At 37.2% G+C, this 18153-nt stretch overlaps 1 protein-coding gene across 2 annotated transcripts; it reads right to left on the bottom strand.

Annotated features, from left to right (window-relative positions):
• Positions 1-369: 369 nt before the first annotated feature.
• THAP6 (THAP domain containing 6) lies at positions 370-18133 on the bottom strand. Of its 2 annotated transcripts, XR_013331659.1 has the most exons (6): positions 18043-18133; positions 17040-17142; positions 15401-15608; positions 10037-10162; positions 1761-4251; positions 370-407 (listed from the first exon to the last, which is right to left on the bottom strand). XR_013331659.1 is itself a non-coding variant. In XM_077750364.1 (5 exons), exons 2-5 carry the CDS (start codon positions 17117-17119, stop codon positions 3997-3999), a joined length of 669 nt encoding a protein of 222 aa, XP_077606490.1. In that variant the 5' UTR covers positions 17120-17142; positions 18043-18133; the 3' UTR covers positions 1581-3996. The 2 variants fall into 2 exon arrangements, 1 of the variants encoding a protein (XP_077606490.1); XM_077750364.1 differs by lacking the exon at positions 370-407 and having other exon boundaries at positions 1581-4251.
• Positions 18134-18153: the final 20 nt, after the last annotated feature.

Below are 18153 nucleotides of genomic sequence, written 5' to 3'. Positions count from 1 at the left end.
TACATGTGATCAAGTGGCTGGCTTGGGCCTTGAATCTAGGTCTGTTTGCTTCTCTCCCTGAGGGTTGATCTTCTACTCTCGTGTCCGAGGAGGTACTAAGAGAATCCAGGTCCTGGGACAGAACTTGGGAAGTGCTCACACTGAAAGTGCTTAACTAATGTTAATTAGTGTTAATGGTCCATTTTGGAACTTTGAGATTCCATTACTCTCCCAGTCTTGGCACCTTAATTGCCGCAGTCCTGCGTCGCCCACTTCTCCATCTTTGTTACATACATCTGTGTCCCTATAGGTTGTGGATGCCTTCGTCTTATCATTTTTGTATTCTTCACAAGAGGGTATGGGGCTTGAAAGCAGTACACACGATGGGTTGTTACACAGAATATTAGTCTGTAAACTTCTTCATGTGCCTAAGAGAAATATTAAACAAATGAGACTGAATGAGACTCAGACACTTAAGCCTTGAGGTGTGATATGAGTCTGCGTATGTGTGTAGTCCTATAAAGCAGTGCACCTTGGGGAGAAAGGCATCAGACAGCCCATTCTCCTGAGATGCACTTCTTGCTGCCCCCGTTACTACTCTATAACCTCCTTGAGGACGGGAAGAGAGTCTTTGTTGTTTCTCCAGTGCCTGGCACATTCTCTGGTATAGTTCCTCCGGTACTTGAAAAATATGTGTAGAATTATTGAATGTTCTCAACACTTTGTTCTTAAACTGCTGTTCCTAGTGCTCACTGTTAACTCCCATATGAATCTCAGATTGCGAAGTGCATCTTTTTCTGCTCCTGATTCAATATTTTTTTTCTTTCTTTTTTATCTCTGGCAGCACCTGCTTTGCATCCGGCCCCAGCCTATGACCAGACACACGGCAGGGAGGAGGGTGAGAGATGTGACAATTGTTAGAAGTATGGAGATGTGAAGTGTGAGGAAGCGATACAAAAGGAAGACTATGAGGCCCATGGAGAAGGCAGGCACTGGTAGAGACAGCTCTTGCCCCTTCCACTGGTCTCCAGCAGACCACTGACTATCACGTCCCCCCCAATAATCCAATGGAAGAGCCAATTATACCTTTGATCTTCCCTCTAGAAGCACTGAATTTGACAATGTGTATGATACATCAGTGAAATTTGGGGAGTGTCCACTGAGCACGGGCATGCTAGGACATCCCCTCTGAAGTAAAAGACAAATTATTACAACTTGCCTCTCCCACTATGAGGAAGGAAGCACGATGCCTAAGAGGCCTTTTTAGATTTTGAAGGGAGCACATTTCACACCTAAAAATACTGCTCTCAGCTATTATACTGGGTGACATGAAAGGTGCCAGTTTTGGGGAAGGCACAAACAGGAAAGGGCTCTATGGCATGTCCACATTGTGGGAAAAGCGGGTCTGTCACTTGGCTCACCTAACCTAGCAGACTCTATGATTTTGAGGGAAGGGGAAAAATTGCAGAAGAGATTAAAGCAAAACCACAGTATATATACTCTTCATTTTTCTCTGCTCATTTTATTGAGTAACTCTATAAAAACCACATACAGCATATTACTGGAGAAAATATTTTATTTTTCAAATGTATAATGGATTCTTTGTTCCTCAATTATTTCTGTAATATTTTACCTTTTTATTAAAACTACATATATATTTTCATACATTTCATCTTTTCTCAAAGGCTGTGGTATAATTGTGATTATCTCATGCAACCAAAGTATATTTCCAGAGACTTAAACTTGATATGGAGAAAAATGCCATGTCAAGTCCTTTGTACCTTATTTGGTGCTGAGGTTGAACTGGTGTATTGGTTTGTTCCAGGAAGCAGAGTCTACTCTAAGCTTTAAAGCAAAGTGGAACCCTCAGGCTGGTCTCATCTGCTTGAGGAATTCTGGATGGGGTCACCGATTTGCTCTGCACAGGACGGTTTCCCACTGAGCCAGGCTGGAATATCTGGAACAGAGGACTGAGGTATTTACTGCGTCCAGACATTTGTTCTGGGTGGCAGGTGGGGAGAGCCCTATTACTTGTGTCAGATTTCTGTTGGTAATCATTTCTCCATATGAATAAAGAGCAAATGGGTAGTTCCCAGTGCTTGATGATACCAAGATTTTGCTCTCAGTTACCTATCTCTCAGTGATACTAAGACCAATGACAAAGAAGACAAAGGCTGCGGTTGCTGTGAGCAAAAGTAGCAAAAGTGACCGTGGCAACTGTGACTGTGGCACAAATGGGGACTGGACTCTTGGAAAGGTCTCCCCGGCTTGAGTTATTCTAGGCAGGCAGTAGAGAGCTCGAATTTGGATATACTTTGTTTGGATCTATCCTACTGTTCTCCATTGTCCACTGACTTTAATTTTTATACTCAGAAATAGTCTCCATCTCTATCATAGTACCTCCATAAAATCTAAGATCATACCCAAACCTCCCATTAGAATGTCCACTATGAGTTCAAACTTAAATAACTAAAATAAATAATGGGTAGCTAATGAGATTTTCTTTAGGTAGTGAAAAGATATGACCTCAATGTTTCTTCTTAGCATAATGCTGACCTCTCAAATGTGGGAAGATTCCAATTTAGAGGAAGGTTTGGAATCCTACATAAAAATAGAACATACATCAACACAGAAAATTCTTGAATACAAAGGTAATTCAAGTGACCATATCCTTGTTGACAATACAAATAAAATTTCCATGAATATTTTAGCACAAACTGCAATTCATTTCTAGTTAACACATGGAAACAACTGATACTCAAATTCTAACTACTGGAGCATAGATATCTGAATAGGTTTGAATATGTACATGTGCTTCAAAGTAGAGTCTGGGTTTGAGCTGGTAACTTTTATTTTAATCCACAGTTTATGTCTCTTAATTTCAGTTGTTTTTAATAATAAATTAGGAGAAAAGCTAAATTTCTGACACTTGGATCAGAAGATAGCTAAGAGTCATTCTTTCGTATATTCAGTAAGAAGCTATTCTAAAGCTGCAGCTTTACTTAGCTATTTCTTAAAATAAAAGCCTTTAGACAGTAAACTACTCTCTAATTACAGGAAAATATTCTAACCCTTTCTCTAATTCCTATTACAACTGGAAGAGTCACAATTTTTTTACCAATTTCACCTATATTTTGTATTTTAGAAATGTCAGCAATATTACTTTCTGTAAAATACAAAGGAGCTTTAAAAATATTCACCTAGTGCTGGCATTCAGATTTTGAAGGGATTCCTTTATAATGAAACAAAATGTTCAGAACTGTCAGCAATCAACCATTTAAAAATCAGGTTATGACCCTTTTTTTTTTTTGCATTTTATACCTATGCTGGTTTATATGGAAGAACTCCTAGCCAAGAAGACAGAAGGGGAATGACGTACCATACTGAAAACTGCGACCTCATCAGAGGTCTTCTCAACTTGGCTCTCAACAACTGTAAAAGCCCACAGATCTGTACCATATGCTATTCTCAGGGTCAGTACTAAGGGATGCTGTGTAATCTTTTGGTGCTATTGATAACAAAAGCACCCTGGATTTGATCCAAGGTGGACATGTGTTATAAATGAATTCTGCTTTATAGTAAAATACATTTAAAGTATAATTCATTGTACTTACCGTAAAGCATACATACATAAAAGTACTCCTTTGAGGCCAAAAAGCTGATGCTGCCGAAGCAGTGCCCAATACCTACACCATTGCTGAATGGGACTAATTTGATACCATTTCTTAAGTCTTATGGAATCGTTTTAAGCTTTTAACATCTTACAATAATGAACTGGCACTCGTTTAGGTCTATAAAAACATAATTGTCACATATAACACAAAAACATGATAATTAACACAAATTTCTGCAAATCTTCAAAACAAAGTCTTTGAATAACAACTAAATGTATAATGCTACAGAAGAGCCAAAGAAGCACTCTAAATGAGGAATATTATTTAATGATGGTAAATGAGAATTATTTTCTAAAAAACTGTCCCAATGTTAATTTTAGGTTTAATATAACATGGAATTATTTCATGAAATATAGTCTCTTTCTATGCTCTCCTGACAACACTCCCAACAGAAAACTTCCAGTCTATTTGCTGTTTCTTGGCTGATGAGACATTCATCTTTTAATTCCCTGATTGTCTTCCTCAATGATTTTTGGAAACGTTTTTCTCGGTCTAAAACATTCCGCAGACTTTTCTTGGTATCCTCTAGCTCGCTGATCACATGATCTAATTTATGTTTAAGTTTCTTTGGACTGTCCATTACACTGTAGCTATGTTCCTAAAAACATAAACACCAAGTTATTAAACTGGAGAGACAAGTAGTTAGATAAAAGCTTTTAGCTAGGCCTCAGCTGTTTCTTATGATGTTAAGATACCTTTAAGTTGGCGATACTTAGAAGTTTAAAGAACACAGGAAGAAGATGGGAGTGGAACCAGTATTTTGGGTGCCTAGAGCCTCCCCCATTTATCTAAGGCTAGGCATAACACGAGGGGTACCGTAGCTACTGATGGGAAGCACTGCTTATAGGGGGTTAGTATTTGCTATGAAGACGACACTTGGAATGACTATCCAGCTTTCGTTCCCTAGGTGTGGCACAGCTAAGTTTTAGTTTTACCTATAGAAAAACCTCACATTGTTAAACTTTTAATGATTTTATTTTGCTAAATATTTATTTCAAAGGTGATGACAGAAAAGGAGCACTGGAGTAGGTCCTCAGGATAGAGACGACCCAGGTTTCAGTTTTTAGAGACAGAATATAAGCTCTTTCAGTATTTATTATGGTTATGCTTAAGTTTGCTGGGCATAATTTTTTTTTTCAGTTGAAAACAGGGAAAGTAACACTGACAGATCTTTAAAGGCACTATAAAATAATTCTGAAAAGCTGTTACTCACTATTAAAATTAGTAAAGAGAACTTTTGCTTCTAGCCAAGATGACAGAGACTGGATTGATTCCTATCTAAAAAAACCGACATAGGGCCAAAGGACATAAAAAATGTTATGAGGGTAACAGAGATCAGGTAGGGAAGGCAGCAATCCTTGAGGGATGCAGACTAAGAGGTGAACCCTATCACCGAATGCCCCAGCTTATTGTCTTGGAGAGTGCGTACGCCTCAGTGCACGGAGGGGAAACCCAGGCAGAGTCTGGTAGATTGAGAAGACTGTGTGAAGCATCCTGGAAGACCGAGAGAGAACTCTGAAGATCCTCAGAGGCTCCCCTTCTAGTATTCAGTGCCTGCAGAAAACTGCTCAAGTCTGAGGAAAGAATGACAGTGCCCTGTGCTCAGAGGGCATGGCTGCTACTCCTACCCCTGCCAGATTAGAAAATTTCAAGATTCACAGGGCACTGAGTAGAGCATACAAAAGGGTCTTGCCTCAACCGTGGAGAACAAATAGCCTTAAACTGAACATTTTTCTACTCCTGCCCAATAAACAAAACCTGAAAGGATCAGACTGTTTCCAAATAATTTTGTGGTATCCCAGAACAAGATAAAAAATACAGGCCACAAAAATATCTAGCATCCAGCAAAGTAAAACCCACAATGTGTGGCACAAATGTTTATCAAGCATGCAAAGAAGTAGGATGACAGAACCATAAACCAGTCAATGGGAAATAACCAAGAACTGATACAAAAGTTGGAATTATCAGAAAAATTAAGAAGGCTATTAAAAAGTGTTCCACATGTTCAAAGTTAGGTAGAGACATGAAAGATATAAAAAAATCAAAAAGAACACGTAGAGATAAAATTTATAATGTGTGAGGTGAAAAATACATTGGGGGGAACTGATAGCGTATTGGTGAATGTGAAGGTACAGCAATATGAACCATCCAGAATAGACTTCAGAGAGAAATGAGAATACTGAAAAACAAACCCAGAAAAAAACAAACATCAGTGAGTGGTGGCATGACTCAGATATAGCCTAATATACATGTAATCAGAATCCCTGAAGGGATGGAAAGAAAAGTTGATGTAGAATGAAATATCTGATGACTTCATGGCCAAAATTTTTCCAAGTTTGATGAAAACTATTGATCCACTGATAAAGAAGCTCAAAAATCCTAAGCATAAGAATTATGAAGAAAACTAAACTATATACATCATAATCGAATTATTCAAATGACTGGGAAAGAAAAATTCTTAAAAGCGAAGAAAAAAAGAAATGTTAGAGGAAATAGAATGTACAGAGGATATAGATGACAGATTCTTCATTAGAAACAATGCCTATGAGAATACCATGGAGCAACATCTCTGAAGAACTAAAAACAAAAAAATCTCTAAAACTTTCAATCTAGTGATATCTAATGAAAAAATCTTTCAAAAACAAAGACTAAATAATGACTTCTTTCAGAAATATATAAAAGCTGAAAGAATTCATATCCAGAGAAGCTGCATTATAAGAAATGTTAAAATCCTTCAGATAGAATGATGGCAGATGGGAATATGGACTTACACAAAGGAATGAAAAGCCCTGGCAATGGCCACTACACAGGTAATGTATACAAATTTTTTCTTTTTACTTATATTTCTGTAAATGATAATTTATTGTCAAAAAATAGATAACTTATTGTTAAAAAACAAAGAACAAATGGAACATGAAGGAAACCACACAATATTAATACGTTACATGTAAATGGTCTAAATAACCCAATTAAAAGGCTGAAATTGCCAGATCAGATTAAAAAATCAGGACCCAAAAGTATAAGCTGCCTAAGAAAATCATGTACTTCAAAAAGTCCCAAATAGGTTTAAAGTAAAAGACTAGAAAAAGATACTGATCTTTCTCCAGTTATGATGGGTCTCATAAGGCCTATTTTATAATAAAGTGTTGAGTATCTCATGTAATTTATTGAATACTGTATTGGAAGTGAAAAATACAATGGTTGTGTGGGCACAGAATGGTTCCAAGTGTATTGGTTGTTCACCCTTGTGATCGCATGGCTGACTGGGAGCTGTGGCTTGCTGCCACTGCCCAGCATCATGAAAGAGGATAGTATTATATATATTGCTAGCCCAGGAAAAGTTAAAAATTAGAAACTTGAAATATGGTTCCTACTGAATACCTTATTGATTTTGCGCCATTGTAAAGCTGAAAACTCATGAGTTGAATGATCATAAGTTGGGGACTATCTGTATACCAACATAATGCTAATGAAAAAGCAAACTAGAGTAGGTATACTGCTATCAGACAAAATAGATTTCAGAGGAAAGAACATTACCAGGGATAAAAAAGGTCATTTCCTAAGAATAAAGGGGTTAAATTAACAAGACATACAATCCTAGATATTCAGCACCCAATAACAGTGCTGCAAAATGTAATGAGTAAAAACTGACAACTTAAGGAAAATCAAACAAATACATAGTTATACCAAAAAAATAAAATCCTCTCTCAATAAGAGAAAGAACAAGTAGGCAGAAGTTTAGTAAGGATGAAAACCTGAACAATTTTTACATTTCTAAAACATTCTAGGTACCATCAGCAGAATGCATATTCTTTACAAATGCACACAGAACAAGGCTATAGAGCCAACAAGGCTCTTGGCTATGCCAAGAGAGGCTATATTATAGACTGTAAGTCTCAAGAAATATAAAACATTTCAAGCAATTTCAAGCCATACAATGTATATTCTCTGACTACCACAGAATTAAATTAGAAATTAATAGACATCTGGAAAATATCCCAATATTTGGAAACTACTTAGCACACACACACTTCTAAATAACTCAAGTGTCAAAGAACAAATGAAAAATGGAATCTGAAAGTTTTCTGACCTAAATGAAAAGGAAAACATTTAATTTATGGAGTGTTGCTAAAGCAATACCTAGGGAGAAATTAATGCCACTATATGCCTTTATTATAAAGGAATGTCTCAAGTCAGTGACCTTAGCTTTCATTTTAAGAAACTAGAAAAAGATGAGCAAATTTTACTGAAATAAGTAGAAAAAAGAAAATAATAAAGATGAATGGAAATCACTGAAGTACAAAAACAAAAAAGCGAGAATATCAATGGAAGCTAGTTCTTTGACAAAATCGGTAACATTGACAAATCTCTAGGCAGACTGATCATTAATAAAAAAGAACAGAAACAAATTGCCAATATCAGAAATGGGAGAGGATGGTATCACTACAAATTCTATATATATTAAAAGGACAGGAAGCAAATATTATGAACAATTTTAAACTGATAAAGTTGGCAAATGAGATAAAATGGGACAAATCCTTCGGAAGATACAAGCTACCAAGAAAACCTTACCCACAAAATCACAGGCCCCGATAGTGTAACTGGAGTATTATACCAAATACTTATGGAACAAATAATACCAAATCTATACAAACTCTTTCAGAAATCAAAACAGGAGGCAGTATTTTCCAACTTATTCATTGAGGTCAGCATTATTCTGATTCGAAAAGCCAGACAAAAACATTATAAGGAAAGAAAACTACAGGCCAATATCCCCACTGAACATACAAGGAAAGGTTCTAAAAAATTTTTAATAAATCCAATTCAATAATATGTAAAAAGATAACACACCATGAAGAATTGAGTTTATGCTGAGGCTGGTTTAATATTCAAACATCAATTGATATAACTAATCATATTACCAAACTAAAAAAGAAAAACCATAGAAAACCTCAATAGGTACAGAAAAAAACATTTGACAAAACTAACATTCATTTTTGATAAAAACTCTCAGCAAACTAGGAACAGAAAGGCACTTCCTTAACCTGATAAAAGCATTTATGAACAACCTACAGTTAACATCATATTCAGTGGTGAAAGACGGAATGCCTTCCTCCTGAAATCAGGAGCAAAGCATGGAGATCAGCTCTCAGTGTTCTATTCAGCAAAGCCCTGGAGGTTCAAAGCAGTACATATTGCAAGAAAGAAATGAGGCATCCATATTGGAAAGAAAAAATTAACCTATCTTTAATGACAGACAACACAATTATGTAGAAACTCTAATAGCCTCTACAAAAAAGCTTTTAATATGTGAGTTTATAAGTTTGCCAAATTCAAGATCAGCATACAAAAATCAACTTCCATATACGATCAGTAAAACCTAACAAAACAACACCATTTGTAATAGCATCCAAACACATACAATACTTAGGGATAAATCTGACAAAATGAGAGATGTGTACAGTGAAAACTACAAACGATTGTTGAGAGAAGTTAAAGACCTAAATAAATGTGTAGATATAATGAGTTCACAGGTTCAAAGACTGAAAACAGTTTCATTAAGCTGTCAGTTCTTCCCAAATGAATCTGTACATTCAACACAACCCCAGTTAAAATTACAGCAGGCATTTTTATAGAAATTGTTACAAAATGATTCTAAAATTCACATGAAAATGCAAAAGATTTAGAATATTCCAAACAACTTTGAAAACTAACAAAGTTGGAAGACAATCACCGCCCTATTTCAAATATTATTATAAAGCTATGGTAATCAAGAAAGTAAAACAGACCTGGGTTCTGGGTGGGGCTCTAACATGAATACACAATGAGATGAATAAATAATACAAGCTTGAGAACTCTGTAAGTGTATGACTGTTCTTTAAGAAAACCTAAAGATGTAACTATATTTTTTTATTAGATATTTCCATGTAGAAAATGCAGTACTTAAAGGGATTATTGCATTTTCTTGGTAAAAATAGCTGTATGAAAGCACTCTTAGAACTAAATATGTACCAAAGGATTAACTACCTGTATATATTAATAGTGCATATATAAAAATTATAATGGCCCTGGGAAGCAGTACTATTTTGGGGCATTAAATATATATACAGTTGTTTAAGGTTAGGTCATGATCTCATGGTTCGCGGGACTGAGCCCCACCTCCAGCTCCACACTAACAGCACAACATCTGCTTGGGATTCTCTCGCTCCCTCTCTCTCTGCCCCTCCTCCATTCATGCATGAGCATGCACACACATACACATGTTCTCTCAAAATAAACTTAAAAAAACCCTCAAACACCTAAATCTCTTAGTTTAATCCTAATGGAGAAGACATATTATCTTAAAAAATATCAACATTAGTTCAGTAAGTAATTTTACTTACAAAAGTGAACTGAGATTGGAATTCTTCAGTACATGAGGAAGCACCAACAAACTGGTGATTGTGATTTGTGGCTGGAAGGGTTTTGAAGGTGAAGTTTTTTCTATGATGAAGTTTTTCTTTTTTCCCCTGTTAAGAAGAGTTAATAAAAATCATTGTGGATACTTCTGTCCTTTCTTACATTTTTATTCCTTCTTTACTTTGTGTAGTGGAATTAATATTTCTTTTCATGAAATTGCTTTAAAAACTCAGTAAATTTTAAATTCCTCTGAGATTAAAGGAACTTCCTGAAAATAACTCTAAAGTTCATCTAGAAACACCAATTTTCCTAAAAAAAAAAAAAGTGCTATTGAGAAAAGAATATGTTCTACCACTTACTAAAGATATATTACCCAGTAACAACAGTTAAAATAGTGTGCTACTCTTGCTACTCTCCTAAGATGAGACAGAAAAATCTAGAAATAGATCAGGTGTAAAAAGGCATTAGGATAAAAAATGGCCTTCTAAATAAGTGGAAAAAAGCTGTAGGTCATGTAAAAATTAATTAAGAAAAATAGTTACATCCTTTGTATATAATAAATCATGATGAAATTCTAGTACTGAAAATTTATGTACAAATGAAAACCCTTAGGAACTAGAAAAAATTAGGAAATATTTATATAATCTTAAGGTGGGAAAGGCTAAAGTCAGATAATTCATTAAAAAATATAGAAATGACTATTTAAAAACAAAGTCTGAACTTCAAATGAAACAAAACAAAAAATACCAAACCAATGTGATAATTAACACTAAAGACAAATCACAAAAAGTAGCTCCAACACATGGGGCGCCTGGGTGGCTCAGTCGGTTAAACATCTGACTTCAGCTCAGGTAATGATCTTGTGGTTCGGGAGTCTGAACCCTGCATTGGGCTCTATGCTGACAGCTCAGAGCCTGTAGCCTGTTTCGGATTTTGTGTCTCCCTCTTTCTCTGCCCCTCCCCTGCTTGTGCTCTCTCTCAAAAATAAATAAGCATTAAAAAATAAATAAAATTATAAAAAAAAACTGCAACACAGATGGTAGTTAAAAGAGTCATATCTTCAATGTACAATGTTTTTACAGATAGTTTAAGAAAGATGGAAATAGCAGAGGATCCGAATAAGTAACTCACAAAAGATACAAATGTCTAACAAACATACGACAAAATGTGGAGACTCAACAATATTTATGCCATTTTTGCCTATCAATTTTAACAAAGGTTAAAAACACAACTTACACTGTGGAATAGGGTGGATGGACACTTTCATGCATAGATACTGGGGAGAAGATTGGTACCAGCTTTCTGGTGGGACTTTGAGGATCTGTTCAAAAGCAAAGGCTTCAAAAATGTGTATAATCTTTGGTGTACCAATTTTATTTCCAGGAATTTAGTTTGAGGAAATAAGGATACATACAAAGATTTGGCTAGAATCATGTTCACCACAGTGTTGTTTAAAATGGTAAGATGATAACCTATATACAATAGTGATTGGGCTACATAAACCACTGTTCATACATAAGATCAATTGCCACCTGGTCACTAAAAATGTTCCATAAAACCAATACCACTAGGTATTGACAAAGGATATAGAACCAGAACTTCCATGCAGATGGTAAGACTACAAATTGGCAAAACCACTTTGGAAAACTATAGTGATAACAGCTCAAGATGAACACACACATCCCTAGGACCCAGCAGTTCCACTTTTTTTTTTTTAAATGTTTTATTTATTTCTGGGAGAGAGAGAGAGAGAGAGACAGTGCGAGCAGGGGAGGTCAGAGAGAGAGGGAGTCACAGACTCTGAAACAGGCTCCAGGCTCTGAGCTGGCAGTCAGCACAGAGCCCGACGCGGGGCCCGAACCCATGAACCGCGAGATCATGACCTAAGCGAAAGTCGGACGCTTAACCGACTAAGCCACCCAGGCGCCCCCCAGAAGTTCCACTTTTAAGAGAGTTGTACATATACTCTGCAGAAATGTGAACCTAAGTGCACCAAAAGACATGGACAAAAATATTCATAGTTGCACCATTCATAATAGCCCCAAAGTGAAAACAACCTAAATGTTAATCAACAGTAGAATGGTGAAAGTTTATTTAAACAATAGAATACTATATTGCAAAGAAAATGAATGGACGATTATCACATAAAATATGGATGAATTACACAAACAAAATGCTGAGCTAAAGAAGTCAGAGTACATACTATCTGAGTTCATTTATATAATGGATGGTGATAGAAGTCAGGATAGTAGTTGCCTTTGGGGGTGTAGTGACTGCCAAAGAGCATGCAGAGGCTTCTGGGATGCTGATAATATTTTATACCTTGGTATGAAGGTAGTTACATGAGTGTATTCACTTTATGACAATGTATTGCTCAGTATACTTACGATGTGTGCACTTTTGCATACGTATATTTCAGTAAATTTAGTTTAAAAATTGATGTTCCATAGAGGTTTCTCTTAAAAATATGATCCATGGATCTGCAACACAATTGTGTGGGGTGCCTGTTAAAAAGTGCAGTCAGAATTCTTGGGGCTCCTGGAAAGCTAAGGTTTTTAAGTGTCCGACTCTTGATTTTGGCTCAGGTCACGATCATGAGTTCGAGCCCTGCGTCAGGTTCCACACTGACAGTGTGGAGCCTACTTGGGATTCTCTCTCTCTCTCTCTCTCTCAAAATAAACTTTAAAAAAAAAGTGTAGGCTTCTGGACTCCAGCGCAAACTCAGTGAGTCAAATTCTCTGGGCCACGGGATTCTCCATTTTAAACAAGCTTCCTGAATAATTCTTATGCAGACTAGAGTTTAAAAGCCATTGTTGTGGATAATATTTAGCATCATGGAAAGTAGTATTTAACAGTGGACTCTAGGGGCACCTGGGTAGCTCAGTCAAAGAGTCTGACTCTTGGTTTTGGCTTGGGTCATGATCTTGAGTCGTGGGATCGAGCCCTATGCCAGGCTCTGTGCTGGGCATGGAGCCTACTTAACATTCTCTCTCTCACTGTCCCTCTCCCTGCTCATGCACTCTCTCTCTAAAAAACAAAACAAAACCAAAAAACAGTGGACTCTGAAGCCAAAATGCCTGGGTTCAAATCCGGCCTCTGCCATTTAATATGACACTGAGGAAGATATTCCAGCTCTCTGGACCTAGGTTTCCTCAAGTAATAAAATGAGAGTAATAAAGTATTTCTTTCTCATGGGCATTTATAAACTAAATGAGTTTATATCCAAAGGGTCTAGAATCGTGCCTGGTGCATAATAAACACTATATAAATGTTGAGATGAAGCTGAAGGGGAGGGAGGAAGGGAATGAGATGGAAACAAATTAAAAAAAGGATATAGNTTTAAAAAAAGAAAGAAAGAAAAGGATATATAGTTGCTCCCTGAACAATGCAGGGTTAGGGGCACCAACTTCTCTGCACAGTTGAAAATTCGTGTATAACTTGTGACTCTGCCAACAGTTAACTGCTAATGGCCTAATGTTTGCTAACAGCCTAACGTTTGTTGACTGGAAGCCTTATTGATAACACAGTTAACACATATTTTGTATATCTATTCTATACTATGTTCTTACAATAAACTAGAAAAAATGTTACTAAAATCCTAAGGAAGAGAAAATACATTTACAGTACTGCACTGTATATTTATTGAAAAAAAATCCATATATAAGTAGACCCATCCATTCAAATTCTGTTTGTGCAGGTTCAAGTGTAGAGTATAATTATAGTTTTATAAGAATATATAAATAGAGATGAATATATACACAAACATGTATATACAAATGACTGGAAAAATACACATTGAAGTAAGTGTTAAAAGTATTATCTCTGGATTAGCTGATTATTGATAATTTTTCTTTTCTTTTTGCCTGTGTCATCTAATTTCCTATAATGAAAAATTTCTTGTTATAGGATATAGTTTTTGAAAGTTAGTAACTTATGGTTTGATTTTATTATGCCTACATTTCTTAAGGTTCTCAACATTAATGCTGGATGAGACCTCGCTATAAGGAAATCCTTTATAACAAATTGCACAAGATATTATAAATTGATTAATATGAGAGAGATTGAGGCAGTCTCTATTTGATCACTCAGGCACTGGAATATGACCACGTGAAGAGAGTGACCAAGACCATCTAGAAGCACGTACACTTCTGGATTACAGATCTTCCTTGACTTATGATAGGGTTATATAAATTGAGAATATTCTAAGTTGAAAAGGCATCTGATACACCCAACCTACTGAACATAGTAGTTTAGCCTACCCTACCTTAAACATACTCAGAATACTCCCATTAGCTTATAGTTGGGCAAAGTCATCTAAAGCAAAGCCTATTTTTATAATGAAGTGTTGACATCTCATGTAATTTATTGAATACTGTTTTGAAATGGAAAAACAGACTGGTTGTGTAGGTACAGAATGGTTGTCAGAGTATTGGTTGTTTACCCTCATGACCACGTGGCTACAGCTTACTCCCACTGCCCAGCATCATAAGAGTATGGGATTGTATACTCCCATGTGCACTGTATTGCGTATCAATAGCTCAGGAAAAGATGAAAATTAAAAATTCAAAGTATGGTTTCTATTGAACACGTATTGCTGTTGGATTGTCATAAAGTTAAAAAATCAGAAGTCAAGGACCATCTGTACTTCCCTTGTTAACAGCTGTCAGGAAGGAGGTATCTTTCAATGGAGGTTCATTACTATTGTTCTGGGAACGGATAGGCTCTCTCTCCCTGAATTTTCTACACTGGAATCAGTGTCTAGAAAAACTTTGCCATATGTTAACTCAAGAGAGACACTGAAGGTGAGGCAGTCAACCTGGCACTAATATCACTGAGTAAAAACCCACAAAATTCAACTAGCCTTTACTTATACAATCTTTTTATTGTCTTTTTCTTACCTCTTCTCTCCTTTCATTCTCCCATTCTCATCTCTTTTGCTTTTCTTCCTTTTAGTTCTACCTAGGCTTTAAGCTTGAATGTATGTGGCTCTAAAAGTATACTTGGGTCCTGTTAGGGGCTCTGCTCTTGATTTTTGCTCCAGCATGAAGAAGACTGGCAACTTGGAACTTTAGTTCAACCCTCTTGTTTTCCTCCTTTTTTAGATACAAATCCTGACTTATGTCAACTCCTAAAGTCAGTCCCCTTCACCAAATCTTCGTAACATACAAATATTTCTGAGTGGCTACTGGTAAATACTCCTACTACATATTATAAAACCTGAAAAAGTAGCTTACAAATTACAAAACTCAAAAAATGGACTTCAAATGAATAAGCAGACAATAACATTAAGCTGAATGGTGACGGTTCTTCAACAGTACCATAAGAATGACAGTGTCTCATTAACAAACCTGTAAGTGAGATGGGGGATCAAAAATAGAAGGTATGACTCCAGGTTTTAGTTTAATATTTGGAGTACTTCTGTCAAAATCTGTCTTCTTAAAGTGCCTTGAACACAACACATCTCCTTTTTTAGGCTCCCAGATGCCTGCAGCATTCACATCAAGTCTTTTCATTGCTAACACCCATTTTCTTTTGACGTTTTCATCTGTGGGGAATCTAGGAAAAAACATACAAAAAGCACTCTAAAATGAAGCGCTATTGACAAATACTTAACTAAGGTTGTGACTACATTGGTTTACTGATAAGTTTGTTATTACTTTTGGGAAATGGGCTATTCAGGAAGCCATCATGAATCATGCTTACAGAAGTTTCGTTTTTGTTTGTTTGAAAATAAAAAAATTTTTTTTTTAATTTCTGAGAGAGATAGAGAGAGAGAGAGAGAGACAGTGTGAGCGGGGGAGGGTCAGAGAGAGAGAGAGAGAGCGGGGGAGGGTCAGAGAGAGAGACACAGAATCTGAAGCAGGCTCCAGGCTCTGAGCTAGCTGTCAGCACTGAGCCCGAAGTGGGGCTTGAACCCACGAACCATGAGATCACGACCTAAGTTGAAGTTGGACACTTAACCGACTGAGCCACCCAGGTACCTCAGAACTTTCGGTTTTAATAGATCTTTCTACCAATCATGCTGCCGACATATGGTCCTCATTTCAATTTTCCTCATATCATAAATAAAAGTTTCAATGGATATTTCAACCTTACATTAAGATCCACAATTGGGGGTTTTTCTACATCTATATATGATATTATTACTTGGGACTTTTCCTATGTGAAGCAATATCCAGAATTTATCCCAGATAAACAGAGTACCTTGTACTTTCATTCTTCTGTCAGCATCTGAAAGTTGCTTTGTACAGCATGTAACACACAACAGGTCTATAAACGCTTAGTGAATGAAGGCAGAGAACAGCTGCAGTTTGGGGTTCTAGAGATAAAAACTATTTTGAGAGATCTGGAAACCAATAACCATATCTTTTCTAATTTTCCAAGCTGATTCAAATTCTTCTTGGAATAAAGTGGGGTACACATACTCATTTTTTATTTCCTCACATCTGGAGAAGTATCTAGCAGATCTTTCTCTGGCACATAGCACAGTGGCTGGCACGCAAGCAGCAAAATAAACTTTTAGCAGATGAATAATTATTAAAATAAATATCAACTTGATTTACCTGTAACACTGTTAAAGAACCCTTGGTCTGAACTTGTAATTTATATATTTTCCCTACAGTGTAAGTTTGATCTATTTCTAATTAGAAAGGATAGAACATATTTGGGCAAAGATCCTTCCTTCAGACTGTAAACTCCATATAAACAAAACTGAATTTCTTTGAAGGTATGTTAAAACGCAAAGTAACAATATTAGCAAAAATGAACTTGATATTTTTGTTTACTAGCCTCTGATACCTTGACAGGTACCTTAAATTTTTAAACTAAGTTATAAAAATGTAAGTGTATCACTTCAAATTTACTTAAAAGGCTATTTATTTCAAAAAGGTTTGGGAACTAAAGTTCAAAACTGAAGATTTAAGTATAACTGTCTTTGGCTTTTTATAAAGGCCGCGAGTACTTGGCGTAACTATGACAAAATCTTACACGTGAAACGTCAGTCCTTTTAACTTGGAGTTTGGCAAACAGCGGGAAGCACATCCAATGGCCGAGCAACATTTCACCATGATTTTAGCAACTCATAACAGAACTGAAAGAAAATTAGAACGGTAAGAGTTAGCAACTTCAAAGCTAAGGGGAACACATTTACTTTTCCCAGCATGTTTTGGGTAATGTTAAATCTTGCTAGAAAGCGGAAGGCAAATATTTTCTTCCAACACTAGCAGCTCTAAATATCTTCCGGGGGCTTGCCTCGATATAAGGCAAATCGCATTTCACTACACACTCGGGAGCGTCTGACTCAGTCTTGCAGGCTTGTACATTTCCCTTCCGCCTTCTTACAGGCACCATGCAACAAGGCCTTTGCACACAAACTCCTGCTCATCTTTTTAGCTCACGTGTTGCTTTCCCAGGGAAACCTTCCTTGGCATCCAAATTGAATCAGATCCCTTCTAGCATTAGCTCTTACGGAACACACACTTCTTCCTAGCACTTCTCAAAGCTGTAATCTTAATTATGTCAGTGATTCTGCGATCAATGTCTTTCTCCTTTACCAGTCTGTGAGTTCCAAGAGGGCATGGTGGGGCGTGTACTTTTTCTCACTTTTTGTCCCCATGCTAAGCTGGTGACTGGAACACAGGAAATCTCAATACATATTTTAAAGGAATGAAGAGCAACTAAAAGCAGCAGCAGATCCCAGCGCCGGGTGAGCGCAGTAGCTGTAAGAGCAGAGCGCGCCAGTACCCGCTCTGAGCCCAGAGGCCTGGCGGAGCTCCGCCCCTTTCTCGAGGCTCCAGGCCACCTCAGGGGGAGAGGGAGGGGCCGCCCTGTCACAGGTGCGGATGCGTCCGGATAGCGTCCCTTCTTTAGAGGCCAGCCGGCGTCTCCGCGCCGCTGCGGTCCACCTCGCCCCGAACCACGCCCGGGGTTTGGGCGAGCAGCGATGGGGGTGGGGGGAGGTGGAGAGAAGAGGCAACCTAAGAGTTATTACCGTTAGCAGCGAAGTCAGCGACTAACGTCGACGACTGAGATTGCGTTTCCCTTCACTTCCGCTCCGTAGCCCCGGGAACCGGAAATCCGGCTGCCCCGGGTCACGTGCTGA

This window comes from Crocuta crocuta, unplaced genomic scaffold (assembly GCF_008692635.1).
Source record: "Crocuta crocuta isolate KB4526 unplaced genomic scaffold, BGI_CrCroc_1.0 scaffold1, whole genome shotgun sequence".
NCBI lineage: Eukaryota > Metazoa > Chordata > Mammalia > Carnivora > Hyaenidae > Crocuta > Crocuta crocuta.
The sequence above is the reverse complement of the archived record's forward strand: the minus strand, read 5'-3'. Positions and strand labels throughout refer to the sequence as shown.

Excerpts from the sequence above, each read along its gene's own strand:
- THAP6 (XM_077750364.1), bottom strand. The coding sequence starts at position 17,119 with ATGGTGAAATGTTGCTCGGCCATTGGATGTGCTTCCCGCTGTTTGCCA. Across the intron at positions 15,609-17,039 it reads AAAGGACTGACGTTTCACGT|ATTCCCCACAGATGAAAACG; the intron begins GTAAGATTTTGT and ends GTTTTTTCCTAG. Across the intron at positions 10,163-15,400 it reads ATCCCCCATCTCACTTACAG|GGGAAAAAAGAAAAACTTCA; the intron begins GTTTGTTAATGA and ends TCTTCTTAACAG.